Source organism: Carica papaya, chromosome 9 (genome assembly GCF_054855325.1).
Source record: "Carica papaya isolate Zhongbai chromosome 9, ASM5485532v1, whole genome shotgun sequence".
NCBI lineage: Eukaryota > Viridiplantae > Streptophyta > Magnoliopsida > Brassicales > Caricaceae > Carica > Carica papaya.
The window spans coordinates 32,853,281-32,880,758 of NC_142317.1; the positions used below are offsets into that span (position 1 = coordinate 32,853,281).

Here is a 27,478-nt window from a genome sequence, read left to right on the forward strand (position 1 = left end):
AACAAAGCACAACGAAAAGTTAAATCATTACAAGTATATAAAAAGCATTAAACAAATATTTTAAAAATATTTCTAACAGATTATATCTATTTTAATTTAATTTATCAGCACGGTTATTATTACCGAATTTTAAAATAAAAATATTTAGATTATTTATAATAAATGTATAATTATTTGTCCGCACTGAAACAGGAAAGTAACGTGGCTCACCATTTTTAGCTGATCTCAGCTGACGTGGCTCGTCGTTATCCATCCACCTAATATTTTCGTCCACTTTTTTTTTTGTTTATTATATTTTTAGGAAACTAAATTATATTTATTTACTAACCGACAAAATAAGAAAGTATTTTCAGAATTCGATCTAAATTTCTCTCAATCATTTGCTACCTTTTCAATTCGCTGTCCAACCATCAATACTTTCTCCCCCTTCGGAAAGAGAAATTGGAGCAAGACGACACTGTAGCAGTAATCAACTCTCTCTCTCTCTCTCTCTCTCGCTCTCTCTCTCTCTCTCTCTCTCTCTCTCTCTCTCGCTTGCTGATTCAATCAACCGCTTGCTGAACTTGGTAATTGGTGTTGAAAGCTGTAAAGATTTGTGCATTATTGTTATTATTGTAATTATTTAACTAGATCATGAGAATGAGGGCATACCTGTGAAATTTAAAAGTCATGTTTCTTTTTTTTCTTTTTGCAGAAAGTATTAGAGGATTTTATATTGGCGGTAATTGTCTTTTGCTCTCTTCATTATGAAAAGAACTTCTGATTCTCTTTTCTATTATTTCATGTTGTCCTTTTGTTTCTTTAAGCTTCCTACTATCTCGTCGTGGTCCTGGGTTTTAAGAGTTTGTATTACATGGGTAGATGTTCTATGTTTTGTTTGTTTCCATTGATATTAGCACTTTTATCATCATTTGTCCTATTTCTTTTGATAATTACTGTTTCCTTCCATTCAAACTCGTCTCTGTGTGCAGTAGGTCAATATTGGTGCAAATTAGGATCTCTTATTTTGAGCAGATAGGTGATGTCATGACACAGTCTCCAAAAAATTCAAATTCAGGTATCTCTATATCTTTTTGTGTTTGCTAAAAAGGTCTTGTCGGGTTGATAGGAAAACAAAGAGCTTTTTGTTTGACATTTTGTCGTGAATCATGTGTAGTAGGGCTGACAGATATTTTGCCCGTAAATATACTGAAAGAAACTGGAAATGATGCTTGTGGGATTTCTTCTGGACTTGGCACTTACCATGCTTCAAATGATGCTACCTTTTTTTCTAGTTCGCTCCCTATTCTTCCACATGAAAAATGTATGTGGTAGCTCATAGTTTAAAAGCTTTTTTTCTTTTTCTGTTTTTTTTTTTAAAAAAATAATGGGAAATTACCTGCTTATTCCTACATGCAGCAAATGTTAATGTCGTAGGATCTCTATTTGGTGATGAGATAGTGTCTAGCTTAAGCGAACTCGATCAAGGTTTGGAGGGTATTGATTCACTTGAAGGGATCGAGAGAAATGCTGTTGGAAGTTTGCTTCCTGATGATGAAGATGAGCTTTTGGCTGGCATAATGGATGATTTTGACTTTAGTGGGTTGCCTAGTTCACTGGAGGATCTGGATGAGTATGATCTTTTTGGAAGTGGAGGAGGTTTGGAATTGGAGAGTAATCCACAGGATAAACTAAGTATGGATATGCCGAAGGTTAACTTATCTGATGCTATCTATGGGAATGGGGTGCCTCATTATGGTATTTCAAATAGTGCGGGAATGTTTGCTGGTGAACATCCTTATGGGGAGCATCCTTCAAGAACGTTATTTGTTCGGAACATCAACAGCAATATCGAGGACTCAGAATTACAAGCCCTCTTTGAGGTAATCCAGTTTTTGTATTAGGCAAAGCCCCTCACAGTAATTTCGTGGTAGTATACTGCTGTGAAAATCACTCACTTTGGCGGGATTAGTTTTTTGTTTTAAAGCAGTGACGTAAACATATTTTTTTAATTTATAAATGGAAAAGAACTATTAGGGACTAAACTAGATCCCAGCACATTGTCTTTGAGCATTGAATTAAAAATTCCAACTTTTTTGTTTGTTTTTATTTTTTTTTCCCCTTCAAATTTACTAGTTTACATATGTGTGTATAAGTTTCTTATGGTTAGGCTTAGATGACCATTCATGAAATGTATGAATCAAATCCTATTCAAAAATACCTAATAAAGTGAGACTATTTCTCATTAGCTTAAGCTGTTAAAGTAATTATTTGTGGCTAAATTACTTCACCTGTCAAATGAGGTAGAAGTTCATAAAACTTATGTTTTTACATATAAAAAAGCATTTTTATTTAAAAAAAATTAGTCAATACATTCTTAATTAAGTTTATATCATCTTTGCACTTGCATGCTTTCTAAAATAACAAAGTTATTTTACTTCTTGTATTGGTTTTTGCTTGATTGTATATATCGAACGAAATATTTGTTTGAAGGTGCTGCAAACATGTGGCAACATCAAACCCCATATGATATATCTCGATAAGGAAAAAAGGCAGGATATCATAACCATATGCCCTGCTTTCAGATTATTATAGTAACCAAAAAACTCTGCTGGAAGCAAAGGAAAATATCATTGGAAAATTTAGGCTCAGTTTGGCACTTGAAATTTTTTTTCTTATTTCATACATACATGTTTGCACATGAAAAATTAGTGTTACTGCGTCTATGTATGGTAGTTGAATATATAAAGAAACATATTTATAGAAAACGTTAAATGCAACTCTTTGTTATTTTCAAATTCATGCCATGTTTTTGCTTTTCTTTCTAAATATTTTACCTTTTTCTACTATCAGACTTGTAATAGACATAAAATGAGTAAACAAATTGAAAACTAGAAGCATTTTCATGTATTAAATATTGCCTTAGTAATTTGATTTCCGTACATTTTAAGACGAGACTGGTTTTCTATTTAACCTTAGCTTATCATTGTTTTTTTGTATAATGTAAGATACATGTTATTCATTATTTAGCTTTATGTTTATTGCAAATTTTCTTTCTCACTATTTATCTGTTTACACATTTACTGGATGTTACATTATGGCAGCAATTTGGTGATATTAGAACTCTGTACACTGCTTGTAAGCATAGGGGCTTTGTGATGATATCTTATTATGATATTCGTGCTGCACGAACAGCGATGCGTGCATTGCAGAACAAGCCTTTACACTGGAGGAAACTTGACATTCACTTCTCAATTCCTAAGGTTTAAATGCTCCCCTAGAGTTTCTTTCTTTGATCATCAATATCACTTTAATTCTCTGCTATGGTTATAATTTTTTTCCATGTTACAATCAGGATAATCCATCAGACAAGGATATCAATCAAGGAACTTTAGTAGTTTTTAATTTGGATCCATCAGTGTCAAACGAAGATCTCCGTCAAATATTTGGGGCTTATGGCGAGGTGAAAGAGGTGATATATTTCTCCATTTTATCTGTATTTTTCTGTCTTCTTGTGGTAGCGATCTGTTATTATATGCTTAATATCTGGCAATGCATCGCTTTCTGTGCAAAAGCAGATAAGGGAAACTCCTTACAAGAGGCACCACAAGTTCATTGAATTTTATGATGTCAGAGCTGCAGAAGCCGCTCTTAAGTCATTAAATAAGAGGGAAATTGCGGGTAAACGCATAAAGCTTGAACCTAGTCGCCCTGGTGGAGCTCGTCGAAAGTGCGTATATCTATATTGCTCATTCTTATGTTATACATTTTGTTATAATTTATCAAAATTAATGAAACTTAAATAATTTTTTCATGTTTTCTTCAAGGATTTTTATTGAATTTGGTTTCTTTTTGGCAAACTTACCTCCAATTGGAAAACATGTACCATCTCTTTGAATCCAAGTTGGCAGCATTGGCCTTTCAACTATATTATGCATGCTGAGACGGAAAAGCTCATCTAGAATTCTCTTTTTTTTTTTCTTTTTCTGATATTTCTTGACAATTTTTCCTTTAAAAGCATTGGACCTCTTTTTCTTTTTTGGTAGAAGTAAATAAATTGAGATGGAAGATTAAAAGATGTTGAGGACTAATTCAGCTGTTGAGAATAGAATTTTTGCACTTGTACTTCACTCCCTCCAGCAAACTATCATTTCCGTTTCCCTCTATAGAAATACCTGTCTTCAATGGTTACCTTTGACATTTTTAATTATGTTAATATCTAGAACGTTAATTTTTTTTCAATCAGTTTTTTGCTTTGTTATGTCTATTAAAAAGATCGTGATTCTGAACTAATCATCACTTCAACCTTTTAGCTTGATGTTGCAGTTGAATCAAGAACTTGAACAAGATGAATCGCGCATTTTCTGTCATCAAGTTAGTTCATCCGTTACAAACTCCCCACCAGGTAGGGACTCTTTGAGGTCGTTTGAGTTATTTACAAGCTTGTTTGTTTGATTTCTTTTACAAGTTAAGGTCAAATAAATATTTAAGGCAGGTAACTGGGTGCAGTTCAATAGCTTTATTGAACATAGTCCTCTGGAAAATATTAGTAGATCCCCTGCTTTAAGGACGGTAAGCCCAACAAACAGCAATAAGTTGCCTGGACTGGCTTCATTGTCGAATTCTGAAGGACTAAACCATGCAAAAGTTGCACCAATTTGTAATGACCAGAGAAGGCTTGGTCCCGTGGAGCATCATTTTCCCAATAGCAACTTAGGCCATGGAGTTGCCTTTCAACAATCCCATTCATTTCCGGAGATGAAGTTGGGTCAACAAAATAGAGCTGTTTCCACTTTCAGCCCTTCAAACTCCAACGGATCTAGCATTGAAACATTATCAGGGCCAGAGTTTCTGTGGGGAAGCCCAAGAACATATTTAAAACATACTAGTTCTTCAGCCTGGCCAATGTCATCTGTGGCACATTCGTTCTCATCAAATGGTAATGGTCATGCCTTCGGGTACTCAGATAAGCGAAGCTCCTTTCTTGGATCATCTGAGCACCATCATGTTGGATCTGCTCCATCTTGTGTTCCTACTGAAAGGCACTCTGGCTTTGTTCTAGAATGTCCAGAAACTTCTTTATTGCATCCTGTTGCTTTTGGAGCAAAAGAAATTGGTCAGGATGATGGAAATTTTATGGTCAATATGGCTGTTCATGGTGCTAAGAGTTCTGGTGTTAACCTTCCCAGAAATTTTTCTGGAAATTTTTCTTCAGGCTTCAGAATGTCCACACCAAGGTTCGGTCATGTGCTCTCAGGCAATGGTCCTCATCCGGGAGTAGTAACTAAAAACATGGAGGGCTTGACTGAGCGTGGGAGGAACAGGCGAGTTGAGAATATTGGGAACCAGGTAGACAGCAATAAACGGTTCCAGCTTGACTTGGATAAGATCCTTAGTGGAGAAGATACTCGGACGACATTGATGATAAAAAATATTCCAAATAAGTAAGAACGACCTATATGATTCATGTGACAGAAATATGAAATATTTGCAGCCCACTCTTAATGATTAGTAATTTCTTGTTGTCATAGATACACCTCCAAGATGTTGCTAGCTACTATTGATGAAAATCACCGGGGAACCTATGATTTTCTCTATTTGCCTATTGATTTTAAGGTAAATACAGTGAGCTTCAGAGTTTTGGGAGTCTTTCTCCTGTCAATTACAAGCACTGATTCTTCTTCTATTCTTGTTGCAGAATAAATGCAACGTGGGCTATGCATTTATTAACATGGTGTCTCCTTCACATGTTATTACATTTTATGAGGTTTTTTTGCTGCAGCTTCTTTTATTTATTTTTTACGCTGAGTTATTTTCAGTGTCATGCTTATATTGGACAGTGAAAGCATCTTGACATTTTCTAAACATGAAAAATAGAGTGCAAGGAGAATCTATCCTGTGAATGCAACCCTGATGAGTAATTTTGGTACAGGCATTTGATGGAAAGAAGTGGGAGAAGTTCAACAGTGAGAAAGTTGCTTCACTGGCCTATGCTCGGATTCAAGGGAAGACAGCTCTTGTGGCTCATTTCCAGAACTCAAGCTTGATGAATGAAGATAAGCGCTGCCGTCCAATTCTTTTTCATTCAGAAGATGCAGAGGCAGGTTGTCAGGTAATTAATTAACTATGCACTAGAAGATACTCTTACTGTAATCCACTTGGTAACCACATTTGGCAAGGAAATTATCGCAAGAAAATTTTTGATGCACTGGTCTCTCTGTTCTATGGTCCTATCAGTAATAGTAGACCCTCCGGAGTTAAGTTGTTTGACTATTAACTTGTGGCTAAAGAATACGGTATAGCCATTGCTCATATGATGCTCTTTATATATATATATATATATATCATCCAGGAACATCTTAACAGCAGTTTGCATGTCAAGATCCATCAGCTGAATTTGTCACAATCAGGGGATTCTCTGGGAATCCTTACGAAAGATGGTTCTGTTGAGAACCAAGAGAAGAGCTAACAGTTCAAAGGTAAATGCTGCAGCTCTAAAAATGGGGTTTGTGAATGCTGCTACTGGCGAACTTAATGGTAGATATCCTTAACATTACAAAAGGAGATAAACAACAGAAGTAGAACTCGGGGTTGTATTGTATTTTGTAATAGAACATCCAAAGCTGCAGCAAAAACATTTTGGTTTAAGTCGGTAACCTAGTTTGAAATTCGAGGCTGGGACACAATGACATCCAGGTGTGGCCAATTTTTATTCTATAGCATGCTAGTGGTAGGATGCCATAGTCACCTATCCAATTTTTCTTTGGAGTTCCTGTTCTCCTCAATTGGGTTCTTTTGGGGCCTTTTTGGTGTTAGGTTGGGATGATTCCGGTATATATATATATAATGTTATACGGATGCATTGTAAGGGTATAGATTTTTTGAGTTTGTCATCCTTACAAAATTGTATTGTAGATCAGATTGGAAACTCATGATTGTTCTCCTGAAATTTAGATGTGCAGAAAATGTAGTTTACATTTCGACCCTACGCTTCGTTCATCACTAGTTCTGCATGCTGTTTGGAGAATGGAGTAATACAGTATAATTGGTTTTGATCACTCGATACTTGGTATTTCTATCGTATCTCTTGTCTTGTGGTTCCTTACAAATTTTCTTCAGTTTTTCTTTCTTAATCCTCTTTCTCCTCTTATGTTTAAATTTTCTTACTTTCTTCATCTTTGCCTTTCAAATTTTCTCCTTTCTTTTAATTACCTTTGTTATGTACTGTTCCTTATTATTCTTTTTTCTTTTAAATTTTACTTATTTATATGCATGTTAAAGTTAATTGTAAAAGAACGACTATACTTCTTGGACTTCTTTCAAAAGCTAAGCAATATTTTTGTGTTAAAATAAAAACGAAACTTTTAAAATTTCTTCAAATAAGTTCTTACAAGAAATAACTGTTGAGTTTCTATTATAAATTATACTCCCTTATTTGATAATTAAGACCTAAAATGCTTCTATTATAAATTATAAAACTTACATGTTTTTGTATGTAAAAAACTGTATAAATGTGGCAAATAAAAATACAAAATATTTTCCTGAATGATTCAAAAGTAAGATTTACAAACACCAAAAAGAAAATGACACAATGAACTTAACGCCACACTCGGAGTAGCATATATTATTGCGTGATTTCCATTAAGCAAATCTTATCAGAAGGCCAGGAATTTAAGCAACTGTAAATGGAAGATCGAAGCTCATATGAGTTTGGAAAAGAAGGGACTACACTGATCCAATCCTTACCAGCTTTCTCAACATATGAATTCAACTTCGGGACGGGATAGAATCTAAGTTTATCGAGCTGCTTCGTCAGCTTCTTTAGTGTGTTCATGTGGAAAATCATGTTATAACTTTCCTCCATATCTTCTGCATCTTTGTAAATTTGGATGCCAATTTCCACCTCTTGCGAGTCAACAAACCCAAGCAGCACTGAATTGTTACCGACATATCTTGTGTTTGCGTTGAATATCTGCAAGGTTGTGATGAATCACGACAAATTATCAACAAAAATTCACATAATTGATGAGCATTGGTAACTTTTAACTATGGAAGACCACAAATTTTTGGCATGTGTAGAGGCATGAGAGAAAGAAGTAGATTTTCATTTAAGGCACTCTAAACCTATTCATCCTATTTCCAACGAAGAACAATGAAAGATAAGAAAGTAGACATCATGAGCACCACCAAATTGTCAACCAAAATGTTAAATGTCCTAGAGCAAGCAGGCTAAGCTTTCAAATTTAACTCGGTGCTGCTGTTCTGTTCCGTTTCTGTTTTATTTTTTAAGAGAAAAAATAATATCATAAATAATAAACCAAGAGACTGCCGTTCTTACACAAGGACTTTAAAGAATATGGAAAGAGAGTGCCACTCATGGTACAAGGTGGTCTAGATCATCTTCAAAGTTATGAGGTCCAAAATAAATGATCTATGGTCTAGTATCAATGTTCATCTCTTGGAGGTAAATCAACTCCTCCCCATCTTTAATCACTCTTCCCTTACTCCGGTCACTGAGGGCCCTCATAAGATGTGGTTTGAAAATAGCAAATGGTGCAGTATCTCATTCCTCTAGGCGACCTAATCTTCCATGGCTCGCTTGTCATAATTGAGAGAATACTCTCTCTTTGGCTATTACTTACCCTGCTAAAGTGATTATCAAGAGGGCAACTAAAGGATATTCTAATTCTCAACTTTTTTCTAGCTTCAACTGCTCTGAACAATTCAGAGGCTTTATCTTCAAACCCTTCAAAATCAACCCCAATTTATTTGTGGAATTTCATGATTTTTCCCTTACCCAATCAGAAGAATACCCATGATACATGTTAGCTCCTCTTCATCAAACAAAACATCAAGCGTCAGATAACCCCAGATAACTTATTCTCCCATCTTAATCACCAACAGAAGGTCACAAGCTCTGGCTCTTGACCTCCCACCACCCCTGACCTAGGAAGAAGAAGGACAAAGTTAGGAGAAAAAGCATAAAACTCACTCAGTTTGAAGGTAAGTTCTGAAATTGTATTCTTCACAAACCTCATCTCTATGTCATGCACCCAACTAGACTCCATAGTGTGGGCACAACAGGAGCACGTTTAGATGGGGTCCTACCTCTTCATCCAAACAACAATGATCTTCAAGCACATTTGCTTTCACTTCTAATAGCCTCAAGTTACACATTGAGCTCACTTAGAAAATTCTGCACCAGCCATTTACTTCAGTACCTTCTGGAATGCACAACCTTTATGATTCCCCTTCATTTTCTCCCTAAGCTCCAAGAGATGACCCCTGCTGTTTCCACCAGTCTGATGGAGATAGAGTAATCTGCACTCTTTTAAACTCTATACCAAGTTCTATGACCTCTTCTCCAAAAGAATTCACATAATAATTTAAACTAATCTAGTTTCTTAGTTGAAGAAAGAAAAAGAAAACCTTTGCTTAACCCCATTTTCAATGATTTTGAGAGTATCCTGAATCTCAGTTTCTAAAACCATATCAAAGATTTATTTTCAAACACCAAGAATTTCCTGGGAGAGAGAAAATGCATTGTAAAAAGATATGATCACCAACCATTATAATGGCCCAAAGCTCGAGGTATAGAGGATTTTTATCACCCAACTATTTCAAGTTATTCCACCAAAACGAGCTGTTCTATTACGTAATTAAAGTAAGTTATGATTTTTCACTTGCTACCTGCCGATCATTACAAATTAGATTGCATGACTTCATATAAACGAGATTGGAACAACATTTTTAAGTTGAAAACTAATATTGCTAGGAACTTAAGGCAAAAGCAATATCTGACAGTGGGAAAGTGCCAAAGTTTCCTAGACGATATGAGCCAACAGAGCATGCAGATAAGAAACTAAGCAAACCAATGAATCATGATGTAGTTCTACAAGTTTTTAAAAATAGAATCTTCACGCCATCTTTACATGCCCATCATAATACAAAATGGCAATGTGCTCCCTAAAATAATCATATTGGTTAAAACTAGGTATACCTTCTTGGGCATGTGTGCGTGAACACAATCCATCATCACCTTTTCTCCATGCTCATCATAATAAGAAATGACAGTCTACTCTGCTAAAGTAATCATATTGGTTAAGGTTAGGTATACCTGTGTTCATGGATGCTTGTATGTTTAATTTTAGCCAATCAGACCCCATTACTCCATGGGAGTTGAGTTTCAGAATCATTGAGAAAGACTAATATAAGAACTGATTCAGAAGCTGAATGCTACAGAAAACCCATTTCTTTCTTAACATGACAAAAAAAAACAATTCATGCCTTCTCTCTGATCTAATGCTTTTTTTTAGATTTAATCAACTGGGACTCATTAGTCCATGGAAGTTGAGTAGAATTACAAAACCCATATTTCTTTTTTCCCACAAAAAATTAGCAATTAAGCTCCAGTTAACCCGAGTTCGACAGGCTGACTACAATGGAACAAAATGTATCAAAGGAAGTTCAACATTGGAAACGAGTACAAGGAAGTTTTGGTAGCCTTTACTATCAAGAATGGTTAAGTATGTATTTTATTGAATATCACAAACCTATATATACAGATTTTTTAGAAAAAAACAAAGATACACAATTAATTACATAGGGCGTATTTCACCTTAATGTTCTTTAACCTAATTTACAAATAATACACTCTCTTTAACATTTACCAAATGTAGACACAAGCAAAAGGAACTCACCTTAAATCTTTAAGGTTTTATTTCTCTCTTTTTTTTGGACAGAACTTTAAGCTAAAAACTTTTAAGAGAACTTAGTTAAAAATGTTTGCCATATTTGTTTAAAGAAAAAGTTAAAATCGGAAAATAATAAATAAATAAGTAAATAAATATAATCACAAAACCATATAGGTGGTATGTCTAACCTGGATATACTCTACTCCCATTACAGCAAGATCCTCCAGAATGCCCTGTGATGAAAGCGAGCTAATTACCCCACCAGACCCAACAGGGGATTGCAGTATTTGCCAGCGTGATTCGAGTAAAATCTTGTGCTTTTTCTGCTCTTCAAGTGAATTACTAACAATGGGAAGTTTCTCTTCCTCCAAGAACCAGACCTGGCAGCTAAAAGGTTAGAAACAAAAAGATCATGTATTCCAAGATAAATGAGAAACAATTCTATAACCTAGTTAATTCTTTAGTCCTGTGCATTTATGCATTCACATATGACACACAATCATGAGTTAATGACTCCATCTCATGTATGCATTCACATTATTAAGCTGGACCATGCATGCTGTTGTCAGAAATTTGAAGGTCTAGATTTCAAAGTCTTGGAACAAATAAACTATCTTCATGAAATTTATATAGAGATTCATATTTTAACTTGACTCCAAAATGATAAAAACTAACATCCTAGAAAATCTTAAGTGGAACTGAGTTATTGTTTTAATTCCACACGAAATTCTCTCCGATGTCAATTTTCATCATTTTGGAAAAAACTTTCATCCTCTCGTTGCTTTTAAATTATGGTTCTCGAAATGAAGTTCATTAGTTCCAACCATAGCCTAAATAAACATACAAAATTTTGGCTCCGTAAGCTTGCATTGATTTAAATTTATTCTACTATCATCCTAACCTAAATCTTAATTATTTGACACGTAGATTTAGTTGTAACTTATATATTCAATTCCTATTTGAACCGACTTCATTTGTACTTTTAACTCCACAGTAATGGATTTGTATTTCCACTTGTCAAGGAAATAATCATAAAAACACCTAATTTAAATTAGACCTAAAATTGAATTAGAAATTAAATACTACTCTCATTCAAATCTTTATTCTATTTGCATTGTATTCTTATTACTATTTCATAGAATTAAAATTAAGATAAAACTCAACACACGAAAATTACAAAAATTTCCAAAATTATATCTTGACACATCAGATATATGTGCTCAACAAGGACAGAGAAAAGAGAATAAACATGCACAAAGATGAATTGTTAAATGTCTGAGAAGTCTCAATAACTTATGAGAATAACTCAATAGAATATCAGTTTTCTCATAACATAGCACCAGCAGCAGGCCCACACAAGTGCGTTAGGGAAGCTAGTTTTCTCTCCTTTTCTCTTTTGTTGCTTGTGTATCTCGAATAGTCCCTCCCCAAAACCCCCATCCTTTTGCTCACTTAATTTTAGTTTTCTTTCTGTATGAATTTAAATAACATGTCCAAAATAAATCAATCCGACCTCCCCAAAGTAGCTTTCCTTTACACCACTACTGTAAAACAATGTTACCTTAAAGTAGAAATATTTTTGTACTAACCTTCTGTGAGTTAAAGGCAAAGTGATCGTGATCTAAAAATAATTTCTGAAGAGGCTCAATTGCATGCGTTGGGCAAACCAAGACAAGTGGAACAGAATGACGGTCTTCTTTCTGTAAACAGAACACAGTGTCATTACAGCATTGACAGCATGGACACAAAATTCTGTAAAGGAGGCTATTGCCTAGGCAGTATATCTCATCCTCAAATGAATTATTTATTATAGTAACAAACAAATTAACTAATTGCAGTGATGAACACATGTAAATTTGCATTAAGGTATACTAGGAAGATCTAACAAGTGAAGAGTCAATTATGGTACCACCTTCCCAAACCTATGATCATCACATAGTAACTTCTGAAGGAGAGGCAATGATGAATTCTCTGTGCTTTTCTGTATATCATTTATGACTAAACAAAAGGCAAGTTTGCCTTTAGACAAAAAAAATAGCCCCCTCTGTTGCAAAATGCAATTCTCTTGCAGCATACATTCATTTGCAGAATGAATGAAGCAATCCTCTGATATCTTCAATGTATGTAGTAGCTTCGCTCTTGCCTCATTCATTTGCTCAGTTACATTCCATCTGATACAAGAGTAATGAAAAAAAGGCAAACTTAATAAAGCTGCAAATAAAGCAGACTATAGGGTTGACCCTTGGACTCACAATATGTTGCCGATAAACGTTCTCATATTGCAATATAAGTTAGCTGAATCAAAATACATGATCAATTTATGTTGAAAATCTATATTTAAGGATTATTTCTAAAGCAACAGGACTGTCAGAGACATTTTTCACTCACATATTCCATTGATAATTTGACTGTCAAAGAGCAAGATTGGACAGTCTCAAGGACCATGAAAACTATCACAGATTTAATGCCCCATGCAATGACCAGTTCTTGTCAAATAATGAAACCATTAACTTTCCACTAACACTTCAGCTAAATAGTTACTTCCAGTCACTTCTATAGAAGTAATACAGGCCCTAACCCATTCATGGTCCTAACTTTGTGATTGTCAATAAAGGATATATATATAATTGGAATCCCCCATTTTAGTTGGTTTTTTTTTTCATAAAAGATAAAGAAGAGATGACAACCCATTCTTTCACTAAGGTTTCAAGTAGCTGTGTCAAATCCAAGTTGATTGTGCAATGCCACTTACTTATTACTCCCTAGGGGCCCAGAAGATGGTGTTCAGGAAACTGAGTTTAATAACTTTTGGAGAGAATGAAATTAACAAACCGGATTCATCTTCTTCAAAACCCATTCAAAGCAAATGATGCAAACATAACATGATTACATTTCAATTTACCTTCTTGAAAATATCTCAATATTTTGTAATGCCTGTTGAAACAATTTGGTATTAATAACAATAATCTGCTCTGTAAGTGAACTCCTTTGGGATTTCTCTCCAGAAGCAAACCCATGAAATACATGTTGTTGGCCCAGTTCATAAAGTTTCCTTTTTGCTGCCACAAGGCGCTTTTGCAACTTCTTTCGTTCTTTCCACGCCTGAAAATAGTAAAAACAATAATTAATAGCATCACTAACAGAAACCTCATGTTTAATTTCTATGCAAAAAGAATATGCTTTTAGAATCACTAACCAATAAAGCAATAATGATGCATCTATTCACATATTATAAAGAAGAATGGTGAAAAAAAAACATTAACTAATAAAGCAAGTTGAGTACTCACAAGCTGCCGCCGTTCTTTTTTGGACCTCTCATCACATCGTAAGTTTAACTCAAGGAGTCCCTTTGGAGGTGTAATTTTCAACTCTCTTCTCCTTAAATCAACATCTGGAACAATTGCTTCAACAAATGGAACCCATACAAGGGAACCACTTTGACCGTTACTGGCAACCTCTGGTTTTGCACTGCCATTAGGCATATCAATAAATGAGACAAGCATAACTTGTAAAAGATCACTGGCCCCACTGTTGAAAACATTAACAACAGTTCCAACAAGCTCCCCAGTTTCCTGCAACAGAGAAGTAACTAAATCTCTGTAATTGGGTTACACCCCCTTGGGTACCCATTAATACAATTCTTTTTCTTTCTAAAGAAAATCATTCTCCATGGTCATTGAGTGAAAAAGAGAAATTAAATTCTATATCTAATTTAATAAAACTTACTGTTCATCCAAGAAAGAAATTTATAAAAGCCGCATAAAAATATGAGTGTAACTCATAATTTGATAATGGGATTATTAAGTTGAAGGTATATAATGACTTGTATTTATATTCCATGGTTTGTGTCACAAAAAAGACTAATATCCATTTCTAAACTATAAAAAGAGAAGGGGTATATGGAGACACAACTCTAACACAACCCACACAAAAATGAAATATAAAATAAATCTAAAGGAAGAAAAAATAGTTTTTGTCCATTTACAAATTTTCAGCACAGAAAAGTCCAGACCTTGAGAATAACTCTCATGCCAATAAGATCACGAGTGTAGAATTCTCCTTCTTCCAATTCTGGTCTGTCTTCTTCTGTAGCAAGTAGAGTTGAACCAACAAGCTGTTTGGCCTGCATGGGATTAGAAAACTTATACTTAAAAGGACGTCAACAAATGCTAATATAACAAAGTACTATCAACAGTCAAAATTGATTGCATCTTAAACAATGTAATAGGGAAATAAATTCATTGCTAAGTCAACATGTTTGTTAATCCTGAATATTCAGCAAACAATTTTCACTACAATCAGCTGAGAACCCTGAAAATGAAAGATCTGGAAAAAGTCATCGAAAATTTGTATCATTTATACTCGTTTAAAAGTTCTTTGTTTTTGTTGAATGGTCAAGGTTATCTTGAACTTTGTTTGAGAGTACATTCTCTCTCCAACGATCTTAAAGCTCACTCTCCCACACCGACCAAGTGCATTCAGGATTCTATTTCCAATGTGCTACTTATATGAATTAAACTAATGTAGGAAATATTTCCACAAATATCATAATCACTAGTAAAAAAAGTAACTGGCAGCAGCATCTAAGTAAAGTTTAAGGTAGAAAGAGATAAGGTTAAGAGGTGAAGAGGAGAAGAGAGAACAGAGAAAGTTAAAGGAAGAAGGGAGATGGAAAAGTCGAGGAAAGAAAAAGAAAGGGGGCTGAAGAAAGGGAGAAAAACGAAATTTAGAGAAAGAAATGCTTCAATTCTGTTCCACTAACAATTCACCCTCATTCTATCCAGTGTCTAAATAGGCAAAGAGGGGAGAGACGTTTCAAAAGAGCCCATTGCAGTCTTAGCAACTACAAAAGATGGCCACATGATATTGCCATCTTCTTTCGTCTAACGAGAGGTAGGACCTGTTGGCAACTTGTGGTTGCCACCTTCTTTGGCCAAAACATCTCTAGACCCATGAGACAGCACAAGTTCGCAACTCCAAAGCTGGAAATTTGTGATTGTCACCTCCTTTCACCACCATTTTTGAATCTTGGAGGGTGTTAGTTGGCAAGTTATGGTTGCCACCTCCTTTGGCCAACCAAATTCTAGCCCTAATGAACCACTAGTTAATAGGATGCTATATCATTTTACCACCAGTAACAAAGATATTATCTTATCATATTAATAAGAGCTAAGGTGCCCCCTGATCCTTCTAAAAAGAAAGAAAATAAAACAAAACAAAAAGGTAAAACCAAAATACAAATGGCATTCAACTTTTACTCTTGCAGCCATAAGTAAGTCTAAAATCTTTTAGTGCTTCCCATTATCCTCCGTTCACGAACTGATTTTCAAAGAAAATGATACATTTATTAATTGAATGAATCCCTAAGAATTAAAAAATAATAATAAAAAACCTAATATTTTTATTTTTCACAGCATTAACAATTAGGCAGTCATACTAAATAACTAAAAGACATTTAAATCAGTATGCAAGGTGTCAATTCCTCCGAATCCATCATAGCAAAAGAAATTCAATACTAGAAAATCCATCATAATCATAATCAACAATATTTAGAAAGCAACAAAATTCAACAACTTGCCATCATAGTACAGTATTTTCATGTTAGAAAAGATGCAAGCTCTCAGAATCCAGCCTCTTTTGTAGATAGAAACAAATGTATTCCAGAAAAATTTCTCAATCAAAGTCAAATTACTGCATATAAAACAACTAGAAATAAACTAATAACTTTACCTGCTCCACGGTATCAATTCCTTTGATCTTAAGTATCCAACTCTTCTTTCCAGGATGTTCCCTTCCCTCACCCAGCTCTACTTCTTGAATTGTTTCCCTTCCTGAAACTTGTTGCCTTAACCATCTTCTCCCAGGCTGGAAAGAATTGATTTAATAACCAAAAATAGAGTATTCAAGAAACTTAATGGTATAACATATTAAGTAACTCCTTAGATTTTTTTTTCCTTAATGCTGCTTACAGTGGAAAATCGTAACTCAGGAAAATCAGTGCTTGGTTTTACACAAACATCTCCCTGGAGTCCATGAACAGAGGACAAGAAGCCAATTTCAACATACCCAGATCCACTGTTGCTGGTTTCAACAATCTCTTGACTAGCTGAAGAGGCAGTAATGAAAAATACGCGAACCTATCAGATAAGTGACTATTGAAAGAATTCAAACTCATGTTAACTAAGCTTGAAACATTCTGGAACAGATTTCTATTTGGCAATTCTTTTTTGTGCAAAAAAAGAGGATAAATGCAGTTTGCATCATAGAAAACCTTATTGCCCAAATTGGCTCATATTAAGAGGATTACTCATTTTCAGAGGCAGTTCTTTATATAGCCAAGGTTCTGTTTGGCACTTTTTTGTTGCAGCAAAAGAGGATAAGCATGCAGTTTGCTTCAGAAAACATTATTGTTGAGTGGTGGCTCATATTCAGAGCATTTACTCATTTTCAGAGGCAGTTCTTGATATAGTCAAAAACCTCCCAGCTGGCTTTGTGGAGCAGGCACATTGCCGAACCTTATCAAAAAGTTATTTTCCTTCATTCACTATTGCTTTTAGTTTTACATGTGTGCATGACATGGGTGACTTCCAACAATTATGATAACCGAAATCCACATCACCTTGAACAGTTATTGGAAAAGAGAAAAATATCTACTGAATTAAAACTCACTAGGAGTTGAAGCAAACCAAATAATAAGAATTTCAAGCTAGAACTTAGATACTCGAGCAGAAGTAAAAAAAAAAAAAATTGAAAAGGCTCAATGCAAATTACAATTTCAACAGCTGAGCCTAAATAGTAAAACAGTTATGCTCATCTCTTACACTCATATAACTGTCTAATTTACTCTATTAATCCCAAAGATGAATAATGAAGATATTTGTCCACTTTATTTAACTTATTTTTCTAGAAAGAAATGAATAGGGAAAAGAAAAGTTTATGTTTCAACGAATCACACATAGAGATATTGATAAAAGCATCTCTTGTAAAATATGAGCAACACCAAATCCCTCTAGAGACCAAACCTCCAGAAATACTCACAAGAAATATGCATGCCTCTATTCAATGCTGTAACTCCGAAACATTGTGCCAACTTTTCCAATAAACCATAATTCATCTACTAAAATATTTACCAAATGATTCTTCTATAATCAATTTTTACCTAATTTTACAATATGACTCATTATTCATCTGTACACCTTTCAAAATTGCCGAAACAAAGAAATTAAATTACACGAACAGACTATCAAATCAACAAAAGATGATAATGAATAAGAACAGACTAACGAATAGATTACCAGTGCTGTGTAGATGACAGAGCGCGTTCCGGTAAGTTTGCGGGAAATTCAACGGCCACTGAACTCGCGAGGAAGATGAAACTGAAGCTAAGCCAGAAACTTCCCATCGAAATGGAGATATTAAACGATGGCGGATAAAGAGAGAAAGAGGACACTGAGAAATTGGATTTGAGGAATAAAGAAGCGGATTTCCGTGCATGGCTTCTTCCCTGTTCAGTTTAGTTAGTCTCTCTAGTAGACAGTGAACCAGAGCATCATGATAATTCACTGCGTTCCAGAAAAAAGAAAAAAGAAATAAATAAAATAGTTTAAAATAATTTAAACTATTAGATTAATTTTTTTTTAATTAAAAAAATATACTTATTTAAAACAATTATGATAATTGATTTATTATTTTATCTAAATTTTCATTATTTCAATATTTATTATTAACTTTAAAATATAATAAATTTATTTGTTTAATTTTACTACATATTATGCTTTTTTACTAATAAAATTAATTTTATATAACTTTATTGGGCCGGAATCAGATGTAGGTGGGCTCAGCCAGATCCTCATGGTGATCCAGTATGCGTATTTAGCCCAAAAGAGAATACTACCAAGGATCGCACGTGCGTCATCATCCACGAACAATCATCCTGAACCGTTGATTTTACTGACCAGCTCCCCAGGTCAAATTCCACCCCCCCGGCCCCGAACCAAATAGCGAAGACTCGTGAGTAAAAGAAAAACCCTAATCATAACTATACCTCTATATAAGCCGAAGCTGCACTGCACAACTCAAACCTCGGCGGCGTAGTGAGAAGTCGTATATCGGCTGTAATCTCTCTCTAGCTATATTGATCTCTGCCTGATTTCTATTGTTTATAAGCTGTTGATATGCATGTGTTATTGAGGATTGCTTTTGTCTGGGGATGTCTTGCAGAGGAGGAGGAGGTTAGTAGAAATGGCGGTTCCATTGCTGTCCAAGAAGATCGTGAAGAAGAGGGTTAAGAAGTTCAAGAGGCCGCAGAGCGATCGGAAGATCTCTGTCAAGGTATATACGATTTGAAGGTCGCTATCAATAGCTATACTGATTTCTTTGAAGTGTTTTCTCGCTCTGTTAGTTCTTTTGTTGCTTTGAGTTTTTTCATTTTGCTGTACTTTTGGTTCGGTTCATCAGGGAAATGATGATATAGTTTGTCGCCCCAGTCTTATTTGCATTTTTCAGATGCAAAATGGTGAACGACATCTTTGTCTGATTCTTAACTTTAAATGAATAGATACTTTGAAGCATATCTCTGCGTGGTGCTTTGTTTTTCCTTCTTTTGAATTTATTTTACTATTGTTTTTCAAGTTCAATATCTATTTATCATGGAAATTATGATTGCTTTTCACTCCAGTCTGGTCTGATGCATGTGTTTAGTAAAATACGGCAATTCAATGATTCAGTGTTTGATCCTTTAGGTCTACATGAGTAATTATATTATATTTAATTGTTCCTTTATGCTTGCTTATAATTTCTAATCCTGTTGGCCTAAAGTATCAATTTTTAGAGGGGTTTTGCATTAAATCTTTTTGTGAGACCCGTGATTTCTTGCGTTTATTTTGTTTGTTTTCCTGTTGATTTTACAATGAATTTGAAGTGGAATGGACGTGATGAGAGCTTTTGACACCCAGTCTCACTTGCTTCTCTGAAGGGGCAGTATGGTGAGAAAGCACAAAATTTCTGATCCTGTTGGCCTAAAGTTTCAATTTTAAAGGGGTTTTGCGATAAATCTTCTTGGGAGACCTGTGATCTCTTGTGTTTGTTCTTTTTTCTTTGTTTTCCTTTTTATTTTACAATGAATTTGAAGAGGAATCGACATGATGATAGCTTTTGACACCCAGTCTCACTTGCTTCTCTGAAGGGGCAGTATGGTGATAAAAGCATATGATATCTGATCCTGTTGGCCTAAAGTTTCAAATTTCTAAACGGGTTTTTGGTCAAATCTTCTTGTGACACCTGTGATTTCTTGTATTTCTTTTTTTCCTTTTTTTCATGTTGATTTTGCAATGAATTTGTAGTGGAACGAAATGATGATAGCTTTTGACACCCAGTCTCACTTGCATCTTTGAAGGGGCAATATGGTGAGAAAGCATTTAATGTCTGATCCACTCATCTTGTTTGCAAGAAGTGTCAATCTTGATTGTAGAGTCATTTTGCACTTTTAACTTCTTTAAGTTTAAGGATATAAGGAATGTGATGATCTTATTTTTTACACCCACTTTTACATTCATCATCTGATGGAAGATGGTGACAGATTTTGATATTTTATCGGACCCATGAAAAGCAAAATAGCAATAGATTTTGTCAGAATTTCCTTCTTCCCATAAGATTAAATGTCTAACTAGGTATGATAAAAGAGGCATGAGGATGCTTTTCCATCAGTTCTGCAATAGAATGATGAACATCAACATGCACTACCATCTGACCTCTTTTGCATACTTAAATTTGTCTATTTTTCTGAATCTCGACTGAGTTCTATATTTTTTTAAGCATTTTATAATTGATTATTTTAAAGTTATTTTAGTTAACCTATTTCATTCTGTGATGCAAATTCTTCTTTAGCTTATTAACTGAGTTCTAGTTTTATTTCTTTGGTGTTGTCTGAGTTAATTTCCTGTCTTTTTCCTCTCTCATGGTGGTGATGATGGGGAGTAATAATGTAGAAAAAGTTGTCCATGTTATCTGATGTCTTGGATTGTAAATGTAGCTGGCCATATGAAAGGCAGAAATAAAAAACTTGTCTAACAAAGATGGTGACTTTTGAATAATGAGTCTTCTGTTAATAAAATCCTGCTTGCAACTTACTAGTCGTATTAGCCAATTTTGTTCGTTAGTGTAATATTTGTGCTCTTGGTTGTAACTACACCAGCCTTTTTGTTTTTTATAGAAGGTGCTAACTAGATGCAAATTTAACGTGTTTTGTTTTACCTTGGGTTCACATTGTTTTAAGTTTTAGTCGTTTGCTGAATCATATGTCTAGTAGATACCATATAATTATCTGTCGTAGTGCATTTTCTAACTGTTTTTTTGTTGCATGGTACAGGAGAACTGGCGGAGGCCCAAGGGTATTGATTCCAGAGTACGTAGAAAGTTCAAGGGATGTACCCTGATGCCCAACATTGGATATGGCTCTGATAAGAAGACCCGCCACTATCTTCCTAATGGTTTCAAGAAATTTGTTGTGCACAATGCCAAAGAACTTGAGTTGTTGATGATGCACAACAGGTAATCTAAAGTTCTTTCTATATGCAAAAATAAACAAAACTAATTATCTTGCTGGTTCTTATTCTTATATGGTTTTCTCTGTTGGACAATTGTGGGGATCAGGACTCACTGTGCTGAAATTGCTCACGATGTATCCACAAAGAAACGGAAAGAGATTGTAGAACGAGCTGCTCAACTGGATATTGTTGTCACTAATAAGCTCGCCAGGTTGCGTAGCCAGGAAGACGAGTGAGAATACAGTAGGATTGGTTATGTTTACTAATCTTGGATGTCTAGTGTTGTCAATTTTGGATCTTTCTTTTTTCATTAGTATACTTGAATGATATTCTTCAGTTTCTGCTTGGAAAATCCTTTTTTATCATTAATATTTTGTTTATCTCAAGTCTCAGAGGCAATTATGAACTCTATAGCGTCGATGAGACTTATTTCGGTTTTAAATAGTTTTTTTTTTTGTGGGATTGATTGTTCTTTTAGAAATTTGAAGTTTTTTTTTTCAGTTTTGAATTGGTTCTTTTAAGAAATTAACTGCTTTAAAAAATTTCTAAAAGCTTTAATGATCATTAAAGTCAGGTTTTTTTGTTATTAGAATAAGGGATGAATTCTTATAAATCCGTCCTTTAAAGAAACTGGATATGATAATTTTTCATCATCCAGTTCGAGGAAGAAGGAAATATATTTAAAATATATATATATATATTAATGATTCTACTATGTAAAAAATAAAGAATTTCCATGATTAGTACGAGGTTATTTTTCTTTTTGTTAAAAGTTATTTCTTTTTTTGGTCGAAGTTATTCATCTTTTTGTCTGTAATTACATTTAAATTATTATATACAATAATTATAATAAATTTATATGTAGGTTTCTGATAATATCATGGGTAATCAGCTTTTTTTTTCTGATTTTGCATTAAATTAATTTTTATATTTTCAACACAGAGTTAGCAAGTTCTTTGTTAATGGCTAGAAATCACATGTTATTGTATTTTATTGGGTAACTTTTTAAATAAAATATTAAGTAATATTTTATATGAAAAAATTTTAAATTTAAACAGTATATATATCATAACAAAGATATTAAACTTAAACCGGTTTTAAAAAATAAGACTTACTTGAACCAATTTAAAAAAAATAATAAAATAATACTAATTTAGAAACTAGAACCCGAGATCTTAAATACACACAAATCTCCAAAGTTTTTTAATGTTCTTAATCTCGACACGATTCTATAATCAACTAAATAAATAAGAACAAAAAAAGATGAGTAAATAATCACCTCCAAAACTCCTCAATTGTAACGCCCAATAATTTTAGCATTTTTATTATTATTTTTATTAATTTTTATTTTTATTTATTTAGTTTAATTTATAATTTAAAAAATAATAATAATAACAATAATAAAAATAATAATAATTGTAAAATTGGGTAAAAATATTATTTGGATTTAATTGAAATTGATTTTGAGAAAAATGGGTGAAAATTTGGATTCTGGGAGTATTTTTGAAAAGAAAATCGGAAACCGGAGGTCAAAACGCAATTTAGAAAAATTGTGCCCCGTCAGCGCCACGTCAGCAGCCCTGGCCAACCAGGACCTGCCGCGTGGCAAGACCACGTCAACCCGGGAACGGGCCACCTGGGCGATCCGCGTGCGCGCGATCGGACGGCCAAGATGCGTCCCCGCGCACACGGACAACCCAGATTAAGCGTGCGCACGGACGGCCCAGATGCAAGCGCACGGACGGCCCAGATTCAATTGCACACGGACGGTCCAGATTTAATCAAAATGGACGGTTGTGATCAAAAGTCAAAAGGGTATAAATAGAACCCCCACACTTGACCACAAAAACCCTAGCCGCCTGCCCTCGCCGGAGAAGACGAACCAGACGCCGGAGAAGCCGGCCGCCGCCACCCGCCGCCGCACCGGGGAGTTTTCTGACCGTTGATCGAGGTAAATTTCATACCCTCGGCTCGTTTTTCAATGCTGAGTTTCCCTGTGGCCAAATCGGAGCCAAAATCCCGGCCAAACGGCCGGAAAATACGGCCGAAACCCAGCGGTGCCGCCGCGCCCCTCCTCGATTTTTGCCTTCGATGAGGCCCTTTCCGGCCTCCGTTTGATACAATTTTTATATTACCGTGATCACAATTCTTTTCTCTACAGGTTGATCGGAGCCAAATCACCAAAACACGAACCTCGCCGGAGAGCCGCCGCACCCGAGAGCACCGCCGCCGGTAAGCTTCGGTTTTTCGTAATTTTTTGGCCCCCTGAGGGCCCTAGAGTTGTTTTATCACAGGGACCGATGCAAGTGTGGCTGAATTCAGCCGAAAACGGCCAACCCGAGGCGAATCGCCGTCGCCGGAGCACGGCGGAGCCGCCGTGCCGAAATTGTGATATTGGCCGAAAGGGGCCCTGGGTCTAATTTGAGATTTTTTGGGAGACGTGCAGGTATCAGTAGTGCGTTTCAGTTCCCCGGAAAAAATTCAGAAAAAATTAGGGACAGCCTGTAGGCGCACTGTAGAGCCGTATTCGGACCCCGAAACAAGTGAGGACCCCTCACCCTATTTCCTATCACGGTATTAAAGTTCAATACATGATAAAACGGTATTTCATGAATCAACAGATGTGAGAAATTGTTTAAAGTCGCTAATGGAGCTCGAGTCTGGTGTGTTTGTTTGTTAGCTGTTGTTTGGCCTATTTTACGGTTTTAAATGCAGTATGAGGTCTTATGTTTTCATTTCATAGTTTCGTGTGCAGATATTACTGTTTTATTGATTATGGGTTGAATGACTGAGAACCCGATGTTGTATGTTGTCTTGTTTGGCATAAATTACTGGTTTGTTTGTTTGTGTGTGAATTGATGATACTGACTGAGCAAAAGGGGAATGAAAGGTTATGTAAATTGATAATTGTATAATGTGGTCAGCCTGACTAGATATCCTGGGAGATGGTGGACGGACCGGGTCCGTAGGGAACCCTACCGGGATTGTGGTCTCTCATACCGGACAGGGTATGGAGACCTTATGTGTTTTGGCGCCCATACCAGACAGGGTATGGGGACGGCCCGTTTCACCCTCATACCGGACGGGGTATTGAGGTTTATAGTTTTGGCGCCCATACCGGACGGGGTATGGGGACGGCCCTAGAATCTGATTACAAGTGTTAAGGGTTCACGGGTAGCAGGACCCCTATGGATCCCCATGGATACTAGTAGGCTGGTAAATAAGGAGAAATATATTGTGTAATGATTGAATTGCAAAGGTGTGGCAAGTATTATGTTATACAGCTCATATGATTTCATGATAATGATAATGTTACTGCTTTCGTATATTGTTTTATGAATTTCACCGAGGTAAGTGGATAGTAAAGGATTTTATTATTGATAAAAGAATTTGTTGTAAATTATGCTCCATTGGTCTTTTTGTGTTTTCTACCCACCTTTACCTCCGTGACGGTGAGATAGTGTGATGTCTTTACTGGGCTGGTGTAGCTCATTCCTTATTTAATCATTTCAGATCAGGAAGACATTGTTCCCGAGCCCGTTCCGCAGGACGACAGCGAAGGGGACGCCTGAAGACTCCGTAGTTATATTTATAGCTTTATTTTTTAGTTTCTCTTTTAGTTAGTTTGTTCTTTTATACTTTGAGCATGTTTTTTGTTTTAGTGTAAGGGATGTTAATCAAATTTTTATTACGCTTCCGCATTTGACCTTTTTAATACACATATTTCATTTCAAAATTCGGGGGCCTTTACATCAATAGTTTGGAACGTATACACAAACCGCCTAGAGTTATCCCTTGTGGCTTGTTTGGATTTGGCAAGAGAAATTATTGAACTAGAATGTCCATGGATGCTCGAGAGGATGCGGCTAGAATGACACGGTCGATGATCTCTTGGATTCGTCGTCGTCCTCCACAATTTCCCCTTCCTCTGGCTCCTCGTACTCCTCTTGGCCACGAGGCCTAGAATGAGGGTTTGTGGAATTGGGGTTGGTGTTTTTCTTCTGCAAAGGATGTCGATGATAGTTTGGGTATTCCTTTTACTACCATGGTGTCTATCCATTTCCTAGTTCTTCTGTAAATTTTCACCTTCTCTGTAGAGGATTTCTCAAAATTTTTTTTTTCTGAAAATAGACATAAATAGATCATTCTGCATAAATTTCTTTTATATATTTTTAGTTATATATCTTAAAAATAATGTAATTAATTTACTACAAATTATATAATAAATAATTTTAAAATATAATAATTTTAATTTTAATTTTAATTTTTGATTATCTATAAGTTTAATTTCTAAAAAAAATATTATAAAAAGGCAAGAAAAATTTACAAGAGCCTTTAAAAATCAAACTATTGAGGCTTGACCTAGTCCTCGATAATTGGTTGCAAGGAGCTTCATTAGAGGTTAGGATTTCGAGAACCTAAAAACTAGTGACTAAAGTTGTTGATTGGGCAATAAAGATGCGAGAAGAGCAAATAGAGGGTTTTAAAATAAAATAAGTTTGTTGAATAATAAGTTTGGATTGAGTTGGGCATCTAATAATAATGGAAGAGCTAGGGACGATAATAGAGGGCGTGAAAGAATAAATGGATTAAGAGGGGAAGGGAAGAATCTATTTGGTGTTTAATTGGACGTGTTTGTAAGGGGCCGAGAATGGTAAACATAGTTGAGCATTTTTAGGCTTCAGATGAAGTAAAAGGACAATTTTCAATGGGTTGGACTTTATACAAAGTAAAGATGAGAAGTGTAAAACGGTTCAAAAAGGTTAGCTGTAAAAGAAAGATATGATGAAAGTGTAATGATGACTGTAGTAGAGATGATAGATTGGTGGAAAGAGATTGGGTTTAACAATGGGTTAGGGATAGCTTGAGTGAGGTGTGTAGTAATAATGGGAAGAGTGTGAGTGGTTATTAGTAGCGAGGGTAAATAGAGCGATGAGGTTTATCTTCTTAAGTAAGGTGTTAAGGATATGAATTAAATTGATGTATCATTAATAAGTGAACAAGTAAGGTAATTAAAATATGTAAAAGAGTAATAGCACCAATTAAACATGTGAAATAAGAACGCGAAACAACTCATGGATGGCTACATCAAAAGAGATAAGATAGGCTTGCTGAAGGCATGCTCCTTCAATCCAAACATGTTGTGAAGGAGAATGGCGGTATACTTTGAGTTATGGACTAAAAGGCTTAAAGAATTTCCCTTAGGGGGAAATAACTGTAGTGGTTCTATGATATAACATGTGGAAATGTGTGAAATTGCAGTTCTAACAAAGCACATAGATCTATTCATATTATAAATGAATCTATAATTCATCACTAATAGCTAAAGTGAGAAACATACCAAGAATTAGTGCATTACTCAAGTTAAATTCAACTTTGATTTGAAGATAATTTGACCAATGACCAAAGACCCTAGTGATTTCTATATCCTGGATTAGACCAAGTAGCTATCTTATTTGGATGGCATTATAGATATACATCATACCTAAGGGTAGCCATTTAACATAAAATCACAAAAAAACCTAGTGAAAAAATCTATTATGTCTAATATTGTTTGGTGAAAATAAGGTTTTAAAATTAGGTGTTTGCCTCCAACGAGCTAAATGTTTCTATTGAACATGTTTTCTTTAAACACATGATGAGTAAATATAGATAGAAAAAGATTTGAGCTGAAGCCTCTAATTTTCATCATTTGACTAGATTTATAAATATTATGTAATATGTAACACCCAATTTATTATTTTTATTTTTATTTTTTCTTATTTATTTTAATATATATTAGAATTTCAGTTTAATTTTTTAATATTTAATTTATAAGATTTTAATTTAATTTAATTTAATCTAATGAAAATAAAAATAATAATAATGATAAAATAGGGTAAAATTATTTTTGGGATTTAATTGAAATTGATTTTGGGAAAAAAGGATAAAATTTTGGATTCTGATGGTGTTTTTGAAAAGAAAATCGGAAACCGGAGTTCAAAACGCAATTTAGAAAAGTTGTGCCACGTCAGCAGCCACGATAGCAGCCCAGTCAGCGGCCCCCAGCCAACCAGAACACGTTGCGTGGCAAGGAAGCTGACGCGGGAGACCACGCGGACGGAGCCACGTGAGCGATCTGCGTGCACGCGATCGAACGGTCTAGATCTCACGCGTGCGGACGCCCATATTGAATCACGCACGGACAGCCCAGATCGCATCGCGATGGACGGTCTAGATTTATTCCTATTTTAATCGTGATCGGACGGTCCAGATTAAATC

At 35.1% G+C, this 27,478-nt stretch overlaps 3 protein-coding genes and 3 non-coding genes across 19 annotated transcripts; 5 read left to right on the forward strand and 1 right to left on the reverse strand.

The window, feature by feature from the left end:
• Positions 1-327: 327 nt before the first annotated feature.
• Positions 328-6,967, forward strand: LOC110819825 (protein MEI2-like 5). Of its 12 annotated transcripts, none has more exons than XM_022049142.2 (14): positions 344-465; positions 695-721; positions 972-1,057; positions 1,157-1,303; positions 1,399-1,862; positions 3,084-3,242; positions 3,335-3,451; positions 3,558-3,709; positions 4,293-4,384; positions 4,475-5,423; positions 5,511-5,595; positions 5,678-5,746; positions 5,912-6,091; positions 6,332-6,967. In XM_022049142.2, exons 3-14 carry the CDS (start codon positions 1,027-1,029, stop codon positions 6,446-6,448), a joined length of 2,562 nt encoding a protein of 853 aa, XP_021904834.1. In that variant the 5' UTR covers positions 344-465; positions 695-721; positions 972-1,026; the 3' UTR covers positions 6,449-6,967. The 12 variants fall into 12 exon arrangements, with proteins under 12 accessions (XP_021904831.1, XP_021904841.1, XP_021904834.1 ...); XM_088211877.1 differs by having other exon boundaries at positions 1,160-1,303; XM_022049146.2 differs by having other exon boundaries at positions 362-566; positions 1,160-1,303.
• Positions 6,968-7,421: 454 nt separating this feature from the next.
• On the reverse strand, positions 7,422-18,253 carry LOC110819823 (16S rRNA processing protein RimM family). Of its 3 annotated transcripts, none has more exons than XM_088211881.1 (11): positions 17,969-18,253; positions 16,643-16,779; positions 16,404-16,538; positions 14,686-14,796; positions 13,961-14,245; positions 13,576-13,775; positions 12,586-12,844; positions 12,263-12,373; positions 10,862-11,053; positions 9,980-10,059; positions 7,812-7,951 (listed from the first exon to the last, which is right to left on the reverse strand). In XM_088211881.1, exons 1-10 carry the CDS (start codon positions 18,165-18,167, stop codon positions 10,015-10,017), a joined length of 1,674 nt encoding a protein of 557 aa, XP_088068007.1. In that variant the 5' UTR covers positions 18,168-18,253; the 3' UTR covers positions 7,812-7,951; positions 9,980-10,014. The 3 variants fall into 3 exon arrangements, with proteins under 3 accessions (XP_021904828.1, XP_088068007.1, XP_088068006.1); XM_088211880.1 differs by having other exon boundaries at positions 9,980-10,062; XM_022049136.2 differs by lacking the exon at positions 9,980-10,059 and having other exon boundaries at positions 7,422-7,951.
• Positions 18,254-18,646: 393 nt separating this feature from the next.
• LOC110819743 (Ribosomal protein L32e) lies at positions 18,647-21,717 on the forward strand. The gene is made up of 4 exons (XM_022049052.2): positions 18,647-18,787; positions 18,894-19,004; positions 21,040-21,221; positions 21,324-21,717. Exons 2-4 carry the CDS (start codon positions 18,915-18,917, stop codon positions 21,451-21,453), a joined length of 402 nt encoding a protein of 133 aa, XP_021904744.1. The 5' UTR covers positions 18,647-18,787; positions 18,894-18,914; the 3' UTR covers positions 21,454-21,717.
• On the forward strand, positions 19,131-19,212 carry LOC148240276 (small nucleolar RNA U31b). The gene has a single exon (XR_015816639.1). It is a non-coding gene; the product is annotated as a small nucleolar RNA U31b (small nucleolar RNA).
• LOC148240277 (small nucleolar RNA U31b) lies at positions 20,020-20,103 on the forward strand. Its single transcript, XR_015816640.1, has one exon. It is a non-coding gene; the product is annotated as a small nucleolar RNA U31b (small nucleolar RNA).
• On the forward strand, positions 20,351-20,427 carry LOC148240278 (small nucleolar RNA Z195/SNORD33/SNORD32 family). Its single transcript, XR_015816637.1, has one exon. It is a non-coding gene; the product is annotated as a small nucleolar RNA Z195/SNORD33/SNORD32 family (small nucleolar RNA).
• Positions 21,718-27,478: the final 5,761 nt, after the last annotated feature.